Source organism: Falco rusticolus, chromosome 1 (genome assembly GCF_015220075.1).
Source record: "Falco rusticolus isolate bFalRus1 chromosome 1, bFalRus1.pri, whole genome shotgun sequence".
In the NCBI taxonomy this organism is placed as follows: domain Eukaryota; kingdom Metazoa; phylum Chordata; class Aves; order Falconiformes; family Falconidae; genus Falco; species Falco rusticolus.
In genome coordinates this window covers 101488142-101507679 of record NC_051187.1, presented here as the reverse complement: position 1 = coordinate 101507679, position 19538 = coordinate 101488142, and the positions used below count along the sequence as shown (strand labels likewise).

The 19538-nt window shown below is 38.4% G+C and overlaps 1 protein-coding gene across 1 annotated transcript in view; it reads left to right on the top strand.

The window, feature by feature from the left end:
- BMP2K (BMP2 inducible kinase) overlaps positions 1-19538 on the top strand; it is a 43470-nt gene that overhangs the window by 12641 nt on the left and 11291 nt on the right. Inside the window, 7 exon segments of the mRNA XM_037391898.1 lie at positions 12177-12295; positions 13388-13493; positions 15228-15399; positions 15667-15804; positions 16817-16874; positions 17522-17556; positions 17558-17652. Coding sequence (XP_037247795.1) covers positions 12177-12295; positions 13388-13493; positions 15228-15399; positions 15667-15804; positions 16817-16874; positions 17522-17556; positions 17558-17652 — 723 coding nt within the window.

The window sequence follows — 19538 nt, the reverse complement described above, 5'->3', positions numbered from 1 at the left end:
GTTGCAATGAAAGGCAGCACTTCTCCAAGATGCTGTAGAGCTAGGCGTTTTGCTGAAGCGGAGCGCCTTGTGCTTTGCCTTGGTTCTGTGCAATGGTAGCTTTGTGGTATTTGGTGCGTTGGTTATTCATGTGTGATGTTATAGATCCATTCTCTGACCTCCTCTGCTTTGCACTCTTATGCTTCCATATTTAAATCACTATTTTAATTGTGATTTAAATGAAAATTAAAGTCAAACTACAGAGCAAATAAGACATAGTTAAAGAAAAGGGTGTGTGTGTGGTTTTGGATTTTTTTTAATTCATTGGTAGCCATTCGGTATGACAGTGGAGTTCAGTTCCAAAAAAGTTGTGGTGGTTGCATATTAAGTATATAACATATCTATATTCACAGATTTAAACATTCTGTAACTGCATTTATTTGGACACACGTTTGTTACGTTGGAGTTAAAATCAAATTATTTTTTTAAAAAAAGCAGTTGTGTGCATTAAAAATGCTTAGCAAATGACATTTGAAATCAGTCTATAAAATGAATTGAATTCATGTCCATGCTGTAGAATGAGTAACTTCATTTTTCTGTTTAGTCTGTATTCACAGATAATGTCATCGTCCTGCTTTTCAAACTTGTTCTGTTTTCAGTTCAGAGTAAACTACAGATGCAGCTGAATTGAGTGAACAAAGTCAGGAGGGATGGGGAAAAACCTTTCCACATGTTGAAGATACAGCTGCTGGGTTTTGTTTTCAATTTTTTTTTTTAGTTTGTTTTGTTGGTGGTGTGTGGTGTTTTTTGGTTTTTATTTTTTAAATCATGCTAGTGGGTGCTTGTTACAGGTGTCTTATCAAGGTCTTCAACAAGTTGAGAAGCTTTCTTGTGAAAAGTTGAGCAAGAAGCACATCCTGCCTGAAGGCATCACCTTAGTTATGTCTTGACTAATATGAGATGCCTAGCATTCTAAAGTTTGAGATGCTAGAAGTTTAATGGCACAGTGAAATAGAATTAACTGTTCTGGCCTAGATTACACAGCGTAATCCCTTATATAAAAGTTTACTCAACTGTCTTGACCTTGACCAAAATAAAACGAGTGTTCAGGTTGGTTGGTAGGGTGAGTTTCTATTTGTTCTTGAATCTTGGAAAGGGAAGCATTAGTGATGTGAAGCTCTGTGTCTTGGAGAAAAATCTTGCTTGCCCCTGTGAACAGCTGTCACTCTTGATGAGCATTTCTTGGCTTTGGAAATGTGGATTTTATTTCTTAAACTTCTCTCTCTCTTTTTTTTTTTTTTTTAATTCTGTAACTGGATTATGCCAGCTAGGGAGATTCTAAAAATGCCAAGCTAGGGCTGCAGTTATGATTGGTGTAATGTGCTCTGGATATGAAACTCAACAGCAATACTTGACTGGACTTTGTATGCCTGTTCAAAGGAAACTTGCATGCTCTATAAAGAGAAAGCATGCTTGTTTAAGTACGCTGGGATGTGCAAAAGTGCAAGGAAGAAGGAATTTGAAGAAAGTAAATGGATTGATGGCATTATTGTACATCTCCAAAGTAAAAGTAACTTGAAGATCCTTGTATTATTGGAAAATAGTGTTGTTCCCAGGCTGGAAGATGATTCCATGAGCATTGAACTAGAATGCTGTTTTGCTTTTATTACTGATGTGCCTGTAAACAAATTGTACTGACTTTGTACAGTAAACTGCATAAGGTAACTGACAACTCTGTGTTGTGCTGAAGTGTTTCCTGGTCCCCACCAGTGCTGGGAGCAGACCAGATTGGTCTCTTCAAACGCAAATACTTGTGCTGTTTCTGTGAGAAGAAAGCTCTGCCTTTCGCTAGAAAAAAAAAAAATACAGTACCCTTCCCTCTGTGTTACATTTAACTTGGGTTTTTAGTGGCTCCAGTAGCAAGTGTCTGCAGGACAGCACAGCCCTAGAAATTGACTTTGTGAATAAAGCCCAGTGGATTGTGACTTGTTGCCAAATTTTACCATAACTTTCTACTTCTGTTTTCTATCAGTGTAGATAGAGGACCTGTTTAATACTCTTGACTAATTTCTGTTACAACATGATTTCAGAATCTGGAGGTGAAAAGAGGTTAATGGAAAGGTTAATGTTTTGATATTCACAATTTATTAGTTGAACTGTTGCAATCTAGTCATGTTCTGTGCTCTCCCTTATTGAGAGAAGGTAAGTATTAGTTGAATTAAATACAAATAGTACAGTGGTGATGAGCAGCTTGATTCAAAACTGAAACAGAGAGGTTTTTCATATTTCTTCTAACAAAAGCATGGGGTAAAGAAGGGATCAGTTTTACCCTAAGAAATGAAGTGGTTTATGTTGGGTTCATAAGATGTATTTCTTACAGAGTATATGAAATGCTTGGCCTATTTTTTGAGAGTAAGCATTAAATAAATCAGCTTTCAATCTCATTTACCTTAATTTACCTTAATTTACCTTAAACTTGAAAGAATATTGCAGGAATTAACTTTGCAAACTATTTGAACATAGTTCAAATAGATGTGCTTGCATCTGCATTAGGAAATTGTGGTGGTGGTTTTCTTGTTTCTCTAGAAGCAAAATATCTGAGGCAGACAGTCAGAAGATGGTGCAGAAGCAATGTTGTGATTCAAATAGTCAGCTTTGGATAGCAAGTGACCTGGATACTCTGAGAAGCAGGTAGGGTGAGTAGCATGATTGTCTTCAATCCAGGATGTTGAGCTTTGTTTCTTTTGCTGTTGGCTAGATTGAAGCTTGAGCATCTCAGTTGGCCAGCTGTCACATAAAGTTTGCTTAAATTTAGAACTACAATGTTAGCACTGAAATTTGGAAGTTGTCTGTAGTAGATTTAGTTGAAAATCCAGCACAGGGCTTGTAGTACTCTAGCTGACTGGAATGGGTTTGCTCTGTACAGAAAAGGAATGTTTTGAAGTCTGTATAGGCTCATAAAATTATAAGTTTTTAAAATGTGCTTTATAGTGGAATGACAGAATAGGTGTCTGTAGAGTGTTTTTGTGTATGGCAGGGCTTGATCCAAGCTTCTCTCTGGGATGTTCTCACAAAGAAGTTGCACTGCCAACTGTAGCAAAAGAAAAATGACATCTTCTGGACTTTATGGAAGTTTGCCTATTAAAAGGCTAATTAACGGTATCTTAGTTTGTGGCTTTCACACAAACACGCACAGGTTTGCCTTAAGTCTGTTTGTCTTTCATATGTTCTCCTTGAGAGGGAGGGGTGTTGCCTGATGCAGAGGACAGCAGAGGCTTTACAGAGGATAGGATTGTCAAAATTTAGAGAACTTTACCCAAACAGCTGAAATGTCTATCCATTTACTAGTTCAGGCTTTCTTGCTGGTCCTTGCAGGCCAGGAGGGAATGATGGCATTGTCAGAGGTGATGGCTAAGAATTCCTGTTAAGGCTTTTCAATGAATAGTAACTTTACCACTGTGAGGAAAATTTGCAGAGGTCAGTGCCATGGGAATGCTTCTTGGGATTTAAAAGAAGAAAAAGATACCGATTTGGGACTGATATTTTTATGTTCCTCTGTATTCCACCCCCTTGTCTTTCTTGGCTGTTGCCTTGATGTGAGGGGATTTCCTGTGTGGTTTTTTGGGTGATTTCCTGTAGCGCTTAAATTTGCATAAAGTTTTTGCACTGTTGCAAGCTTTTGTGATCTTCCTTGTTAAGAGGAAGTATAGCTGACATGTTGAAGTCTCTCAGATTGTGAACTCTGCTGGGGTTAAAGCTCTCCTACTGCTTCATGATAAAAATACTAGTACCTGTTTGCATCATTGGCGTCTGTGTGTTTCGTTTATGACTGTACACTGCATCAGTTGATGTAATTATTTTTAAATTACTAAAAAATGAAGTAATTTGTGCATTTGACATTTGTATACTTTCCTTTGCAATGTAAGTGGTTCTGTCATTACCAGCAAGAACACCAGATTGATGATGTTTTGTTATTTTGGGTTTTGTTTTTTCACTTTGGCACCTGGGTATGTCTGGAGCATAGCTGTTACCAAGCAAGAAAACTTTTCACAGAAATCTATAGTACGCCTTCATTTATCTTTCCCAGAGCACTTTAGTAACTTGAAGTGTCTTGGATACTGCAAGTAGTCTCAGGTGCTTTTTGTTGTTTTTGTTTGTTTGTTTTTTTCAAAGTTGGACTGCAGTTGTTAAGAGGAGGGTTCCTGCTCATCGGCAGGGCTAACAGTCCAATTAGCAGGTCGAGGTATGTGATTCATAGCTGTTATTTTCACGGCACTGCCTCAGGAGCAGACACTGGAAGAAAGCAGTGCTTCTTGTCTAAACTAGCCCTGATATTCAGATTGTTACACAGTGGGAATTTGTGTGGGCAGTGGGAAAAGGATCAGTGGCATGCCCCTTGGAATGCATTGTCTGCATGCTTAAAATGACGTGGAGAAATATTGAACTCCAAAATGTGTGTAGAAATGGATTATTTTAGAAGTAGGAAGCTATTTCTGCTTTTGGTTTTTGGAATACCAAGCTCTTGAACTTGCAGGCAACATCTGTCAACTGCTTTTCTGGATGGAGCTGTGTCTCAGAGCCTTGTGTTCATAAACTGAGACTTGTGGAATACGCTTTAATGAAAATATACACATGCATGTGTACACACACAAAAGCATAGATATCGATATAGAAAAATGTGAATGTGTATATGTATGGTTATTACCATCTAATACTGCAGTTGTTCAGCCAGAGGGCTGCTTGGCACCACGTTCGGGCCAGTGAGCTCGCAGAGGTGTTATGGCTTTGGTTGACAGCCTGACGGCCAGGGATGGTGGGACAGCTGACATACAATGTCTTCCTGGTAGCTGGAATGCTGTTGCTGAGCTCGGGGCTTGAAGCGACCAGTGCGATGAGGCAGCACTATATGAGCAAATAAGGCAGTGACAGCACACTGGGATGATGAAAACTGGATGACCTTCAACCCACACTCTGGAAGCATAGCATAAAACATGAGGTATATATACCAGCTGTTGCAGGAACTGTTGTCCCATTGCTGGGAAATGGATACCTCTGTATAGGGGGATGTCCCATCATGTTCTTATGCAGAGGTGCTTCAGGAATGGAAAGGCAGAATCATGGTCAGTAGATTCCTTGCCCTGTGGAGGTTTGGTCAAAAAATGAGTGCTCGAGCAAAATTTGTCAGGCTTAAAAACTGCATTAACAAGTTTCTGTTAATATGTAGCTTCTCAACAATCACATGACGTTTGGAGTCTGATTAAAATTTTTCAAATGTTTGAGTTTTGTGTGGTTTTAAAGGTTTTTCTGTCACAGATAAAAACTTTGTTACCTTGAAGAACCGAGTAGTGTTCTCTATGTAAAACCAAAGTGTTTGTTGCACATGCTTTCAGTCTATAGCTCCCAAAATGTCTGCAATACAAGGTCTGTACTGCCTAGCAGAAGACAGTGCCTCTGTGGAAAGAGAACTTCCTTTGCAGGAAGGAGGGGAGTTTCTGATAATTAGAAGAACTGCCCTGTAATTATCATAATAGGGTGCCAGTGAACGTACGGAGTTAAGGGCATTGTTGGTACACCACAAGAAGAGGAATTGAGCAGCAGGATGGAGGAGGAGGCTGCAGCACCGTAGCAGTGTATCGGGATCACAGAAGTACTCTGAGCTCCTGGAATGCACTGTGTTCATTATATACTATGTGAATGTGATCAAAACTGAGCTGCAAGAAACAGTTTTTGACATGAGTTCATCTGCAACTGTGGCAGAAAGGAGTTTACTCAAGATTTCTTGTAAAATAGCACATTGATGTGGTGCTTAACACTTTACTGAAAAAGGGCCTTTTGCACTGCTCTGTGCGGAAGTGTGTGTGGGTGTTAAGAGCTGTTCATGAGGTCATGCTTCTCTTGAGAAGGACTGCTTCTTTCCTGGTTTTCTTCAGTGTCCTATTCTTTTGGACACTGGCTTCTTCGGTGTCTTGGCACCTCATAAAGCTATGGAGTCAGTTTTGGTGTTTGGCTGTACCACACACCCTCTCCCCATCCTGGCAAGGAGCGTGCACTTGAAACATTTAATGTGGCCTTACTGCTGTCCTTTTGTATGGACTTGCAAGAAGGTTTTTATTTCTTCATGTTGCTTAGACCCTATTTGCAGGGCATTCATGCTACTACTTTGAGAGGGACTGGTCTTACTCTGTCTTTTGAGTGGACTTGTAGTGCATAAAATGGTTTAATATGGTTTAAAATATAGTGTTCAGACAGCTATGCAATTTCAAGAGGTGTTTTAACTTCTGAGGGAGTCTCTGGCTCTGCAGGTCAGCCTGATTTTGGAAGCTGAGACATCTGAATGACTTTCACTTACAGAATTAACAGGTAACAGACATGTACAAAGTGATCCAGGCATCAAGTGATGCAGAATAAGATAGTGAAAGCCTTACTTAAAGGCAGAAGTTTATTCAGAATGCAGGTGAATACACCTAAATTATTGTTGTACCTTAGATTATCTGAAATGCAGAAAAAGCCAGGTCTGGTATTTGAAAGAAAATTAGTGTGTGGATGTATAGCCATCTTGTAAAGGGGAAACAACAAAGATCAGCAGTGTATGTGTTGGTGGATGGGTCACTGTCAAATAATTTGCGCTTGAACCTGTTTATCCAGCTTTGCGGAGAGGGATGCCAGGCTGTCTCACTGGCCAGTCATGCAAAGCTGAGCCAAACTTGTGGACTGGCTTCAAATTAGAAATAAAACTATTCTTTAGGTTATTCAGCTTTGTTATGAACAGCTTTACATAATGACTGTCAAGCTAGTTCTGTAACTGTGCTGTATATGGAGGCAGTCATGTTGACCTTATAGCCTCTTCTAGAGCTCACAGCTCTAAGGGTTAGTTTTCCTGTAAAAAATGTCCCTTTTTTAACTTGAGATTTCAGTTAGTTGTTGAGAAAGTTACGAAGTACCTAACTGTCCAGATTGTGTAGGTACATAAGAACAACTAGGATCTATTGCTGCTTACATGTATTCATTCATTTCAGGTTTCTGAAATGTACAGGAGAACTGGATGTAAGTACTGTATTGGAAAATATACTTTTTTATAATGAAACTTAAAAACTGAGTATTGTGTCTAAATGGAAATGGATGTTAAAGCTCTGCCACCCTCTGGAACAGCCAGGTTTTAATGTGTTTGTAGGGAAGTTTTTATACCTTGTTGGTTCTGTGAGAGTACCTGTAGTAGCTACTGTTTGTGGTTCAGTGTTGACAGGTGTGGGTAGTGGTTACTGCATATCACTGTACAGATAAAATCCTTTGCTCATGAAGTTCTGTTCTGTTTGTTTGAGACTTGAGTATATAGTCAAGTAGCTCACCATTTGGAGGAACAACATTTGGTGCTTCTATGTGTTTTAATGGTATATTAAAAAAATCTTACTGTCTGTATATCTAAAGTATGTGTAACTTGGATCAGAATATCTTGTTGATATTCTTTTAGTTTGTTTTCACAAAACTGTTGTCAGTTGTCTGAAAGACGGTAAAGGTACTGGAAGATTCTTCAGCCTTATTTTGTTTTACCTGGGTAAGTAAATAGGGTATTTGGAATCCTGACAGCTGTTTCCTGCTGGAGTTTCTGGAATGTAACATGGTAAAATATAAATAGAATGTTGAGGCTGGTGAAATTTTTCAAGGTTGACCTTAAATATGCATAGGAAAAAAACCAGACTAGAAAATGTTTGATGTAGGATTTTGTTAAAAAAAATAAACCAAAAAAACTTCCACAAAATACCAAAATACTGCTAGTTAGCTTGTTAATAAGAACCCAAAAGGGGATGGTTAAGATGAAAGAAGTGACTCTTCAAGGTAAGAAAGGTGTGATTTTCAGCTTGCTGAGCTTTGTAATGAGTTTACCTGTCAAGGCTTCAGGGTTTTGATTTTGCTGAATATTTATTGCTAAGACTTACATAACTGTAGATGCTGTAGAAAGGCTTTTAGGCAAGTATTTAAAGGAAAAGTATCTTGTGCAGTGTGACTGTCCTGTGTATAACTTAGATAAGTCAGGGATGAGTTTGAGGGAAATGAGATTGTAAGACACTGAGCTACTATGAGTCTTCTGTGGTTTTACCCTGGACAGTAATTAAGCCCCGTGCAGCTGCTTGGATCACTCCCCGCTGTGGGGTGGGGGAGAGAATCATAAGGGGAAAAATGAGAAAACTTGGGTGTTGAGATAAAGATGGTTTAACAGGTAAAGTAAAAGCTGTGTGTGCAAGCCAAGGAAACCAGGGAATTCATTCACCACTTCCCATTGGCAGGCAGGTGTTCAGCCATCTCCAGGAAAGCAGGGGTCAGTCATGCATAACGGTTACTTGGGAAGACAAATGCAATCAGTTGGAGTGTGCCCCCCTTCCCTATTCCCCCAACTTTTACTGCTGAGCGTAATGTCATCTGGTCTGGAATATCCCTTTGGTCATTTGGGCACCACTTTCCTGTGTACCACAGCCTGCTCTCTGGCAGGGTGGTGTGAGAGGTGGAAAAGGTCTTGACACCGTGTAAGCACTGCTTGGCAACACCAGTGCTATCAGCACTATTTCCAGCACAAGTCCAAAACACAGCCCTGTACAAACTACTATGAAGACTTTCAACTCTATCCCAGCCAAAACCAGTACAAAGTCTCAGATCTGGGGAAGGGGATAGAGATAATTTGATTCTAACAGTACACAATGAAAAGTGCATGTGTATTTTGAGGGGGAAAAATAGCATCCTGTTAATCTCTGTGGCAAGGCCTGAGTGTCAGAGATGTGCCTGGGGTGTGAGGCCCACAGGTGTGGCACCTCATTGATTCACACTTAGCAGCAGGGCTGTGGGATGTTCTTGTAAAGCTGATGGGGGGGGGGGGGGGGGCAATACAGGCTGGCTAAATGCAGTGCTGCTGTCATCATGCAAAATGATACTTTTTTATATTTTGCTTACGAGTCTCTTCAGAGCTGCAGTCAGTCCCATATTCAGGTCTTGAGTGCTGACTGTGTTACTGGCCTGATGGTTTCTTTAGTCACTTTTCCTGTGGCCTCAATTTACATTTGAGTCTATTCTTGAGGAGTGGAACAAAAGAGGAAAAATGAGACTGTGGCGTATGCTCTTTGCCTCGTGGCCTTATGTACTGTTGTCTTGAATAGCGGCAATTTTTAGATGGTATCTAAAATTATTTACTGACAGGTAAGCTAAAGGGCTTGCTACACTGAAATACTGAAATGGCTAGGGTGGTGAGGGTCATGTCATTGTACAGTCAAACCTCTTGAGAGCCTGAACACAATACGGTTTACTAGGTTATTACATTTGGTCACTGCACCCTTTCTGTTGATTTTAAACAAAGGTATTGTAAGTTTTGATGCTCTCATAAATAAGACCACCCAAAGTTACGTTGTGTTTTGATAGAAAGGCCTCAAAGTTGGCAAAGCTGTTGCTCATTGCCTGGTAGGTAAAGAATATATGGTAGTCAGTTAGTGCCTGCATAATTAGTTGGGCCCACCTGCAGCATGTTGTGGCATTTCTTGTCCACGGGAAGGCACTTGTGGGATGTTGTGGGAGAGTTGTGACTTGACCAGATCAGAAATTTAAGAAGGCAACCAGGATTGTCATGGTGGGAGGTAAAGAATGGAAGTGTGTGGATAAGATGATGTGGAACTTCCTTGTCATCTATTTGTGTGCTGTAGCTTAGGAGTTTTGTTTTAAACTTTTTTAGATGGATTGTGTTATGGAAAACTGAGTGTATTTTCTGTCTTCACTGATATGAGATAATAGAAATTTTTTTCAGCTTCTGACAGTATTTGTGAAATGCCAGCTCCTGTGCCGACAGACGTGTGGAAGTGTAGTTCTGTTCAGCTTGCAATCTTGAGCCTCTGGGCAAAGTAACTATGTGTTATTTCTGGTTGATTTCTGTATAGGACAAGGCCATGTGTGTACTTGCCTCCTCCCCTGATGGATAGCCATGTTTAATAAGAGTTTTCATTAATGTTTACAGCACTGATTATGGCTGGCTTCTGTGCTTTCAGTGAGAAGTTTAACATCAGAAATGGCTGAAAAAGTTGAAAGTTTAATGGTTCAGGGTTTTGCTGGATAAAGATCCCTGAAACATCAGTGACTGTTAACTTCCCAGTAAATATTAATATACAGGTTTTGTTCAGAGTTGTGCCAGTTGGCTCTTTGATGAAAGGATTTTTATAGTGGTGATATTTACTAATGGAAAACGGTTCAAGGTCACATACCTATTTCTTGGCAAAATGGGGAATCGGTCTGCTTTTATGGCTCTTTCAGGGTTCAAGTATTGGTTACTATTGCCACCTAATGGCAAGAAGAGCAGTTGTCTGAGTATTTAGATTTTTCATTCCTTTGGACTGATTGTTTTATCCTAGTCATGCCTGTTCTGGTTACATGAAAACGATTGTCAGGGCAGTTTGAAATAGGGCATTTTGTTCTTGTCCTCCTGCTAGTTACAGAGAATTTTAAGGCTATGAAAGTGTCTCTTTAACAAAAGACAAGAAGTGGTTTTTGTCTTCTAATTGTTAGACTTTTGTGCTTTATCTGAGTATTGCTTTCTACTTTTGGTCAAGAATTGGTGCTTTAAAAAGTCTCTTTTTGTTAAGAAGCTAGTACAAAAAATCTTGCATGAATGAAGGTCTGCACATAACTCTTACCATAATTCCCCAGGCTGGTGTTTGGGGAGCCCTATAGCATCATTTCAACCCCAGCTGGAGTTCGGTGTTGGAACTCAAGCGATATAAGAGCAGGTGTCCTGCTAATGTTTTGGTAAGGCCCTGTGTAAACCAGGTTAAGTATAATAATTCTGCAGAATTTAGGTTATTTCATTGAAATTGGCAGTAGTTCTCTTTTAACAGTGTAGTGTGTTGTTTGGCTAAATGAGCAGTTAAGTTAAATAATAGATACTTAATCTTCAAGAAAACTTTCTAATAAGACTTAGCTTCTTCAGTTATAGATTATGTACATGTTTGTTCAAGCACATGAGACTTAGCAAATGAGGTGAATTGTACTTAATAAACACTGCTTGCAGATTATGTTGGGAAATATGAAATGTGTGTATTTCAGTTGGCTGCCTGATTATCAGAGTAGTTAATCGTTTTAATTTACTTATTTCTGTCCTGATTGTATACCAGAGTTTTTGTACTAGTTGAAAGTTCCCATGGTAATAGTTGGCTTACCATCAGACAGCAGTCAATTAAGGAAAGTATGGATTTATATGAGCTCTTGTATGAGGCAGCTTTACTAAAACTGTGGGAAAGCTGTGCATGTGAACCTTAAGGTGATGGTAATGTAATCTGCTTGAGGGCCTTGAGCAGCAGTTCAGTTTAACAGAAGACAGATAAAACAGGAAAGTGGTGTTTTTCCCTGTGGTTTTCCTGAGCATTTGGAAGTATTTTCTGTGTAGGCAGTTTCACTTTGCTTCTGTGTGTAATTCCAGTCTGTGTGATTCTTTTCTACCAGTAAAGAGGAAAGGAAGAAACTCATACTGGCAAGCTGGAGGGTGGGTTTGAGTGTATGGCTTGCAGTTAATGCTGCTGTTGGACTAACAATGCTCCTGATGAAACTAGCTGCGGGGAAATGTTTAATTCTTAACTGTGTGTTTAATACAGGTTTAAATAAAAATGCTACTACAGAGTTGATTGCTTGTACTGTTTGATTGCAGGGCGGTTCAACCTGTCTTGAAGTTATGCGAAAAAGTTGCATGACTTCTTCAGTATCTCTCAAGACTGTCTCTCTTCTTAATATTTTAATTTTTATGTTTTGAAATGTAGGTTTAGGGAATTTAATATTAACCTTTATGGAATATTGGGGGATTTAGAAATCGTGAAGACCGACCTGGAGAATGCCTTCACTTGGTTCAGGTTTCTGGATGACCCTGAAAGTACTTCAGGGTTGATATCTGAATACGTAGAATTTACACTAGGCTTTATAAATTTATTTGAATGTGAAAATACTTTTCAGATAATTGTTAGATTTTGTATTAGAAGAGATAGATGCTTCTGTTTTTGTCAGGAATTCTTCACCTATGTGAAATAGACTGAGGTGGCAAGTCTTTGTAATTTCTTAAGTGTTTGTTACTCCTTAATGACTGACACAGACTTTTTTTACTGATTTCTTAGATTGTAGTGATATTGACTAGAGGAATAACAAAACCTCAAGTATCTTAATTTGATTGTAATTGTTTTTTCCAGGTGGTTTCTCAACTGTGTTTCTGGTACGTACCCATGGTGGGATACGTTGTGCGCTGAAACGAATGTGTGTTAATAATGTGCCAGATCTCAACATCTGCAAGAGAGAAATTACACTTATGGTAAGAAGCCCATTATTTGTAACTGGAGAATGTATTAATTTGTAATACACGTACACCAAATGCCTCTCCAATGACAATGACTTACAGACCACCTTTTCTCTTGACCTCGTGGTCCTGATTTTGCACTGCTAGTTCGGTATACTAATACTGAGTTTAGGGTTGATGCATGATTAACTTCTAAAGCAATTATAAAAAAAGTGTATTTGATATCACAGCTGATCCGGCCAATAATATGGTTCCCAAGCAAAAGTAGTATCTTCCAGTTTTGCAGTAGTAACTTAAATTCTCAAGGCCTCTGTGTGCTCCAGCTCTGTTAGCTGAAGGATGCTGTTGGTGGCTTCTGTGGGTGTTGTCACCTTGAGATGGAATGTGCCTATACCTACTCCATACACTTCTAGCTTACACGCATTCTGATTGTAGCAGCACCTATCTAATTATCTGAATGAGGTACTTTTAATTTTAAATTATTTTATAGGCAGAAACTCTGTAGTACAGATTACAACACTTGTATAGTCAGATGTGAAATAAGCAATACTTAATTCTGCATGTAAAATGGCTCTTAAAAGTTGTTTTAGTGCGGTTTTTTTTTTCCCTTGGGAACACATTCAGTTGATTGTGTGTAATAACTTTGTAAAACTTGGTAATAGTTCAGACTACAACAGTTGTGGCTTTTTTTCCAGCTACATTTTCTAGTTAACTGTGAGAGACTGTTCTTCAGTTTAGTTTAGGATGGGCACAAGTAGCGTGATTCTTTCAAACCTGCAGCATGCCAAGGCTCTGGCTATTACTACTGCACAATGTTGTTTTAAAGGCAGAAATTCGATTGTGTTTGCACTTTTCAACAAAGAGCACATAAATGTTCTTTTCTGAATAGTGATTGCGTTGTTTGGTATGTCACAGCCACTCTGATATTGCTGGCAGTGACGAGCTTATGTTCTGTTTGTGGCACTTTTCCAAGAGTAGTGGATGTGGGGCAGGACCTAACTTATCTTGAAGTCATAAATGGTTGACTGAAAACTTGTACTATCTTTCATTTGTTTTCTGTGCTGAAGTGTAATGTGCTTTTTTCCCCTCCCCCTCCCCCCTCCCCAGAAAGAGTTATCGGGGCACAAGAATATTGTGAGCTATTTGGATTGTGCTGTTAACTCTATAAGTGACAATGTTTGGGAAGTACTCATTCTTATGGAATACTGTCGAGGTAAGAGTCAGCTCTTGAGTTTTTTTTAGAGAAAATGGAGGGACAATGTTTGTATTGATCACCTGGGCTTTTTACTTAAAATTGTTCCCTTAATATAAAAGCTTAACATATATACCTTGCAGCTGGAATTCAATCAGATTTTTTGCTTACGTGTTTGCATTGTTACTTAGGCACTGAGCTCTTGAACACAAGGAAAATGTAACAGTCAGTTTCACACAGCTTTGTAATTAAGTATAATTAGAAACAGAGAAATTACTTTTTTAAGTATAAAGTGAAATTGTTCGGTTCTGCTGTTTGCGCTAATCAATGCGGAGCTAGAACATAATTTAATAGGAAAAACTGGCAAGCTTTTCACTGCTGTTGTCCCTCTGCCATTTTTTTTTAGATACGAGTAATAAATCTCCAATACTGTTATCTGACAGGTGACTTGTTATAAACAAGCATAACATAGTTTTGATAATGCTGGCCAAAAAAATAATAAATAGTCCTGTGGTCTCACTTTATGATGTAACTTTGTTTCAAACACTATGTAAAACCAGGTAGTTTCTAGATTATTTTTTTCCCCACCTCACATACACACTGGAATAAACTTGCCATTGAGTTAAACTTCTGAAGTTTACCTAAAATTTAAGGTAACTAGGCATTGACCTGATAATGAGGTGGTGGTTAACCCAGATAGGTGATGGTATTAGAATAAGTGCTACAAGTACAACATATTTTGAGACTAGAAAGAAAAGCCAACCCCATTGTCCATAATGGTCGAAGAATACTTGTAGTTGAGGTTTACATTCGTTTTCTTTGCAGTAGAAGCAGTAAACATTACAGCTTGTGCAATCTGTACCATAAGGAGCCAAAGACAGTATTGATGTATGTTTTGTGGAAGGGAATAAGGAGATAACTTGAAAACCAATGGCCACATGTTTGGCCCTCTACCCTGCTTGTATGGGTGGATTTTTGTACCCTTGTGGGAGCTCAGCTCTGACATCCTGTTGGTAGCACTCTTTCTTTAATTGTAATGGTAAGTAGTCATGTGGATGTCAGCTGTCAGATGACTTCATAGTGTTAGACTTCTGATTTTCAAAGCATCCTTGTTTTGATGGAACACTCATGAAGGTCCTGCAGACACTGTGTCTTGCTTCATCCCTTGGTGTTAAGTGAGCTTTGTAGTAGGAAGAGCCTAGTATTATCTGGTGAAATTCAAGAAACAGAAATAATGATTCCCAGTCTTAGAAAGAAATCTGTGAAGACGTTAAATTGATGCCTTTCTTGAAGGGTGGAGTCAGGGCTTTTTTTTCCCTCCCCCTTTTTCCCCACTTGGTCTCCCAGAAAGAGGAAGAGAGAGGGCGTCTAGAATATGAATTAAATGGAATTCAGTTGGATGACAGAGTTTTGGCTATGGGTCTGAAAGCAAGAGACACTTCTGAGGTAACATCTTTGTGTGATGGACGCTTCTTTGTGTTTGTGACAACTTCATCCCAAATAGGTTTCAGTCCTAGGGACTTTTTTTTTCCATTTGAGACAGTAATTTTTCTATCTAGGATGATATAAGAGTGTGCCTTTGGAAAATCAGGCTTGTTTTATTTAAATACAGTGAATGTGGAAAACTTTCTTGCATCTTATTTGTGGACTTTTTGCATATAAAAGTCTTTGCTTGTGTACATGATAGGAATTCCTTAAAAAAGCCCAACACACAAAAACCAAACTAAACTAAAAATTTCCTTGTGGTTTCTTTAGCTGGGCAAGTTGTGAATCAGATGAATCAGCGTCTGCAGACAGGCTTTACAGAGTCAGAAGTAATGAGAATATTTTGTGATACCTGTGAAGCTGTTGCCCGGTTGCATCAGTGCAAAACGCCTATAGTTCACCGGGATCTAAAGGTATGAACTTAAAAATAAGGAAAATCTAGGTTAAAATAAACGATCTACTTAAGGACTGAGAATATAGCAGGTATTTCATTAAGACTGACTTCCTGTTAGGGAAGTACTTGGCTGTTGGTGGAACTGCAAACGGAGACTAAACTGGAAGACAGCACTTAATGCTAATGCCAAAGCTATCAACTGATATTTCTAACAACTTTCCTGTTTGTGTGTAAGAACAGTAGTAACATTTAACTTGGAAATTAATGCATTATTTTCGTCTAATGTTTCTGTGTGTGATTTCCTTCAAGGTGGAGAATTATTGTAAATGATAGTGGGAACTATGTTCTCTGTGATTTCGGCAGTGCCACTAACAAATACCTTAATCCTCAAAAAGATGGTGTTAATGTGGTTGAAGAAGAAATTAAAAAGTAAGTTCACTTAAGTGTCCTGTCGTCATAAGCAATGATTGTGCTTCTAGGAAACTCAAGGTATTATTGTGCAGCATGCACATATCTTACTACTATGAATTGAACTTAATAGTTGAATTTGAACTAATGTTGACATAAATACAGTAAAACAGTGGAATGATTTGGTAGCATAGACTACTTTGATTTATTCACAGATTGTTTTTGCTAAACAGACTCTTAAGAATAAAACTGGGAAAAAAGCATGCTGTTTTGAAATTAAATTATTGAAAAAAATATATATTTGGCTACTGGCCATTTTAGAAGTTCAGTATTTTAAATTTGTGCTATTTTAATACAGCTAACAGTATGAGACAAAAAGAACTAATGTAAATAAGTATTGGAATGCATTTACGTAGTTTTATTTATAGAGCAAGGTCCTTGCCCATTCTGCTAAGACTGATTAAAGGAATATTTAAACTTTTATTAAGGTGCACCCTTGAAAAAATGTGTTAGTTTTGCCCCTTTGGGTGAACTACTGCAGAGGAATTAAATACAAGCTAATTGCTCTCATGTTATAACGGGGTGCTTTTTTTTTTCCCAGCTCCGAAAAAAGCACTTTGACTACCAGTTTGGTAATTAATGTTAGTTTTTTGAAGTCTGCATATTGAAACATACAGAATGCCACAGGGAATGCTTTTGTAGGACTCGTACGTGACATCTTTAAAATGAGGGGTAATTGCAGGATTTAAGTAGAGTGACTGTTGTAGAAGTACATGTACTGGGGAAATAACATTAAAAACAAATTGTAGCTGGCTGTAAGTATTTATTCTTGTGTATTATAATTCTATGTTGCTGCTCCAAATATTGTCTGTGATGCTGCAACGCATAAATTACTCTCCATTGCATAAGACAATTCCAGGCACGTATCTAACTTTGGGTGTGAATGGTGTATGCATGGCAGATGCAGGAGGAGAAGCTTTCAGTTCTTAGGCACACTTTTTCCTAGCTATTCTCTTGAATATATACTGCTAGGTATACTAAACACTATCATACAGAGCTCCCGAATGATCAATCTTTATGGAGGACAACCAATTACTACCAAGGCAGATATCTGGGTAAGCAAAAAATTGGGTTACTATGAAATACTGAACTAAATAGGAGGTGTGTGTGTGAATGTTTAAAAGCATCATTGTCTAACTGAAAAGCTAATACCTTCATAGTGAAATATCAGGCAGCTATACAGTGCAGAATATAGTAGAGGTATCTTTGGAAGTAAGGATACTCTTCCATACATAAAATGAATGCTATGAGTGACGTTCATTTTTAGTTAAGGTGGGACATAATTTAGAATATTTTTCCTTTTTTTCAGCTCAGGTTGCTGCTTGATAGTCACCAGTGACTTCACATAGTAACCTGTTGGCAGCACAAGGAAAGGTGTTATTGGGTGATGTACAGTGAAGTAATAAAGACTAAATTTGGCAGAAACACTAGTGCTGCCTCTGGGTGATGTGACAACAAGAATGCAGCTCTTGGGGTACACTGATTTTGATAGTTGTTGCCTAACATAGGAGTGAAAGAAAGTCTTTTTAGAGTGGCTTATATATCAGCTTGTCGCATCAACAGTGTGCTTAATCATGCAGCTTCTACGTAACAGTGTAAGCATCGGCTGTAGCTAGGATGCAGTTTGTTCCTTGCTGGTTCTGCTTTATTGTGTAAATGCTTACTCTTGTTCCTTTACAGTGTCTGTATTTGTTTCTTACAGGCACTTGGCTGCTTGCTGTATAAACTTTGTTCTTTTCACTTCCTTTGGAGAAAGTCAAGTTGCTATTTGCGATGGAAGCTTTACCGTTCCAGACAACTCCCGATACTCTCATAGCATACACTGTTTGATAAGTAAGTATCCGGGCAGTGTGGCTATTCTTTTGCCTATAAATCAAATAAACACAAAAGATATCACGCTTATGTAGGGGAGTGTCTTGGATGGGTGGTGCAGACAGGCTGGGCTCTGGAGTGACCAGTGGGAGTTGCTCCTGGATACCATCTGTCTCACAGCTCCTGTGCTTGTCCCTGAAAGGAGGCTGGCTTATCCGTTTGCTCAACAGAGGACTGAGCCACAGGGTATAGAACCGAAGTGACAGCCTAGAGAGGAATTTGAGAAATTTAGAGGAAACTTCTTTGAAATGGCGCTAAAAGTGAAACAGGTGAATGAAGTAAGAAAAAGTTTTTTTTCCTGGACAGCTGACATATTTAAATCGGTTACTGTATTCCAGGCATTTAATGGATGAGTTGATAACTTCAGAATTAAACAGAATAAAACAGTACAGAGACCTGCCGGATTAAATTGTACCTCTCAGTTCAGAAGAGCTTTATTGAGGTTAAGAGAACTTTTTAGTTTCTTGGGAGGCATCTATTTTTTTTTTTTTCCTTAGGTGGCCATAAACCACAAAGGGATAAGGGGAATGAAAAAAGTAGTTCTTCATTTATTCATTGTATCTTTTTTCTCTTAAGTGTGTGTTTTCTGTGGAATGTCAGACCATTAATTGTATTTTCTATCCTAGTTGTACACTTGTGCTTAGATGAATTTGAAGTGCAAGTTCGGTGTAGAAACATAAATGTAGTGACATGAATTGGGCTGGGGAAAACTTTGTGGTAGTTTCATGGTTTATAATGGAACAAAAATCTGAAAAAGTGTTGGACATCAACCTTGGCAAAAGTTTGAAAGCACAAAGTGTATGAAGGAAAATTTTGGACAAGAACAAGCTCCAAGGCTAGTGATTGACCTGTTATCCAGGTACAGAAATACAGGATCTAATTTTTACAGTAGTAATGAGTATTTTCAGTTGTCTTTGTTTGTCAGCTTTGAGCAGGTTAACTTGAAAGAGTGAGTCTGACAGAATATGATAAATTCAAAAAGTTTGAGTAGGAGCTCTTATAATTTATTTCAAAGTTAAGAATGTGGTGACCACATAGTTTATGCTTATATATAAAAGGAAATGCCAAATTGAAAACCTCTTTTTTGAGCGCATACTCGTAATGGAGAAATAGCAGTTAACATGGTAACCATTTACCTTCTGCAAATACTTAATAACTGACAGAATGAGATCAGTTTTCCAGTGATTTAAATACTTTTCCTTGCACCACAGTGCTACTTTTAGAAGACTACAGGTTTTAATCCTGTCTCCTTCTAAGTATGAATGCTGTTTTATTAAAATTCAGTGAAGTGCTATGCTAAGATGAGCATTACTGGGATGTAATATATGTGGGTGAGGAAGAATCTCATGGTGTAAACTTCCCTTCTTCCTATTTGGAGTGGAAGCCAAAAAAAGCTGCAGTTGGTCATAAAAGGTATTTCAGGAACTTCTGGCTTCATTGTGGCTCTTCTACAAGGTGGGGGGTGGGGAGTTGCAAGCTGAATGTTCTCCACCTCATAAATCTAATATTTCAGAATCAAGTGGCAAGAGTCACTTCATAAATGTTCAGCTTCCACTTAATAGTGCTGTCACTGCAAGTTTAAATCTGTTGTATTTTGTAAAATCCATTAAAAATAAAACTTGCTGTGAATTTTATTGGGCATGAAATAATGGCTTTGAGTAAAATTGTAAGATCTGTCTAAGATGATACTAACGTTTTTACAAAAAAGTTACTTCAATATTTTTTTACAAAATCTTGTTTAAGGCTGGCTGTACTACTGAACAGTTTTGGAAATGTAGCTCATGTTCCTCATCAAAACTGAGAACTTAAATTTTTGTAGGTGATTCATTTTCTTTGTAGCTGAACAT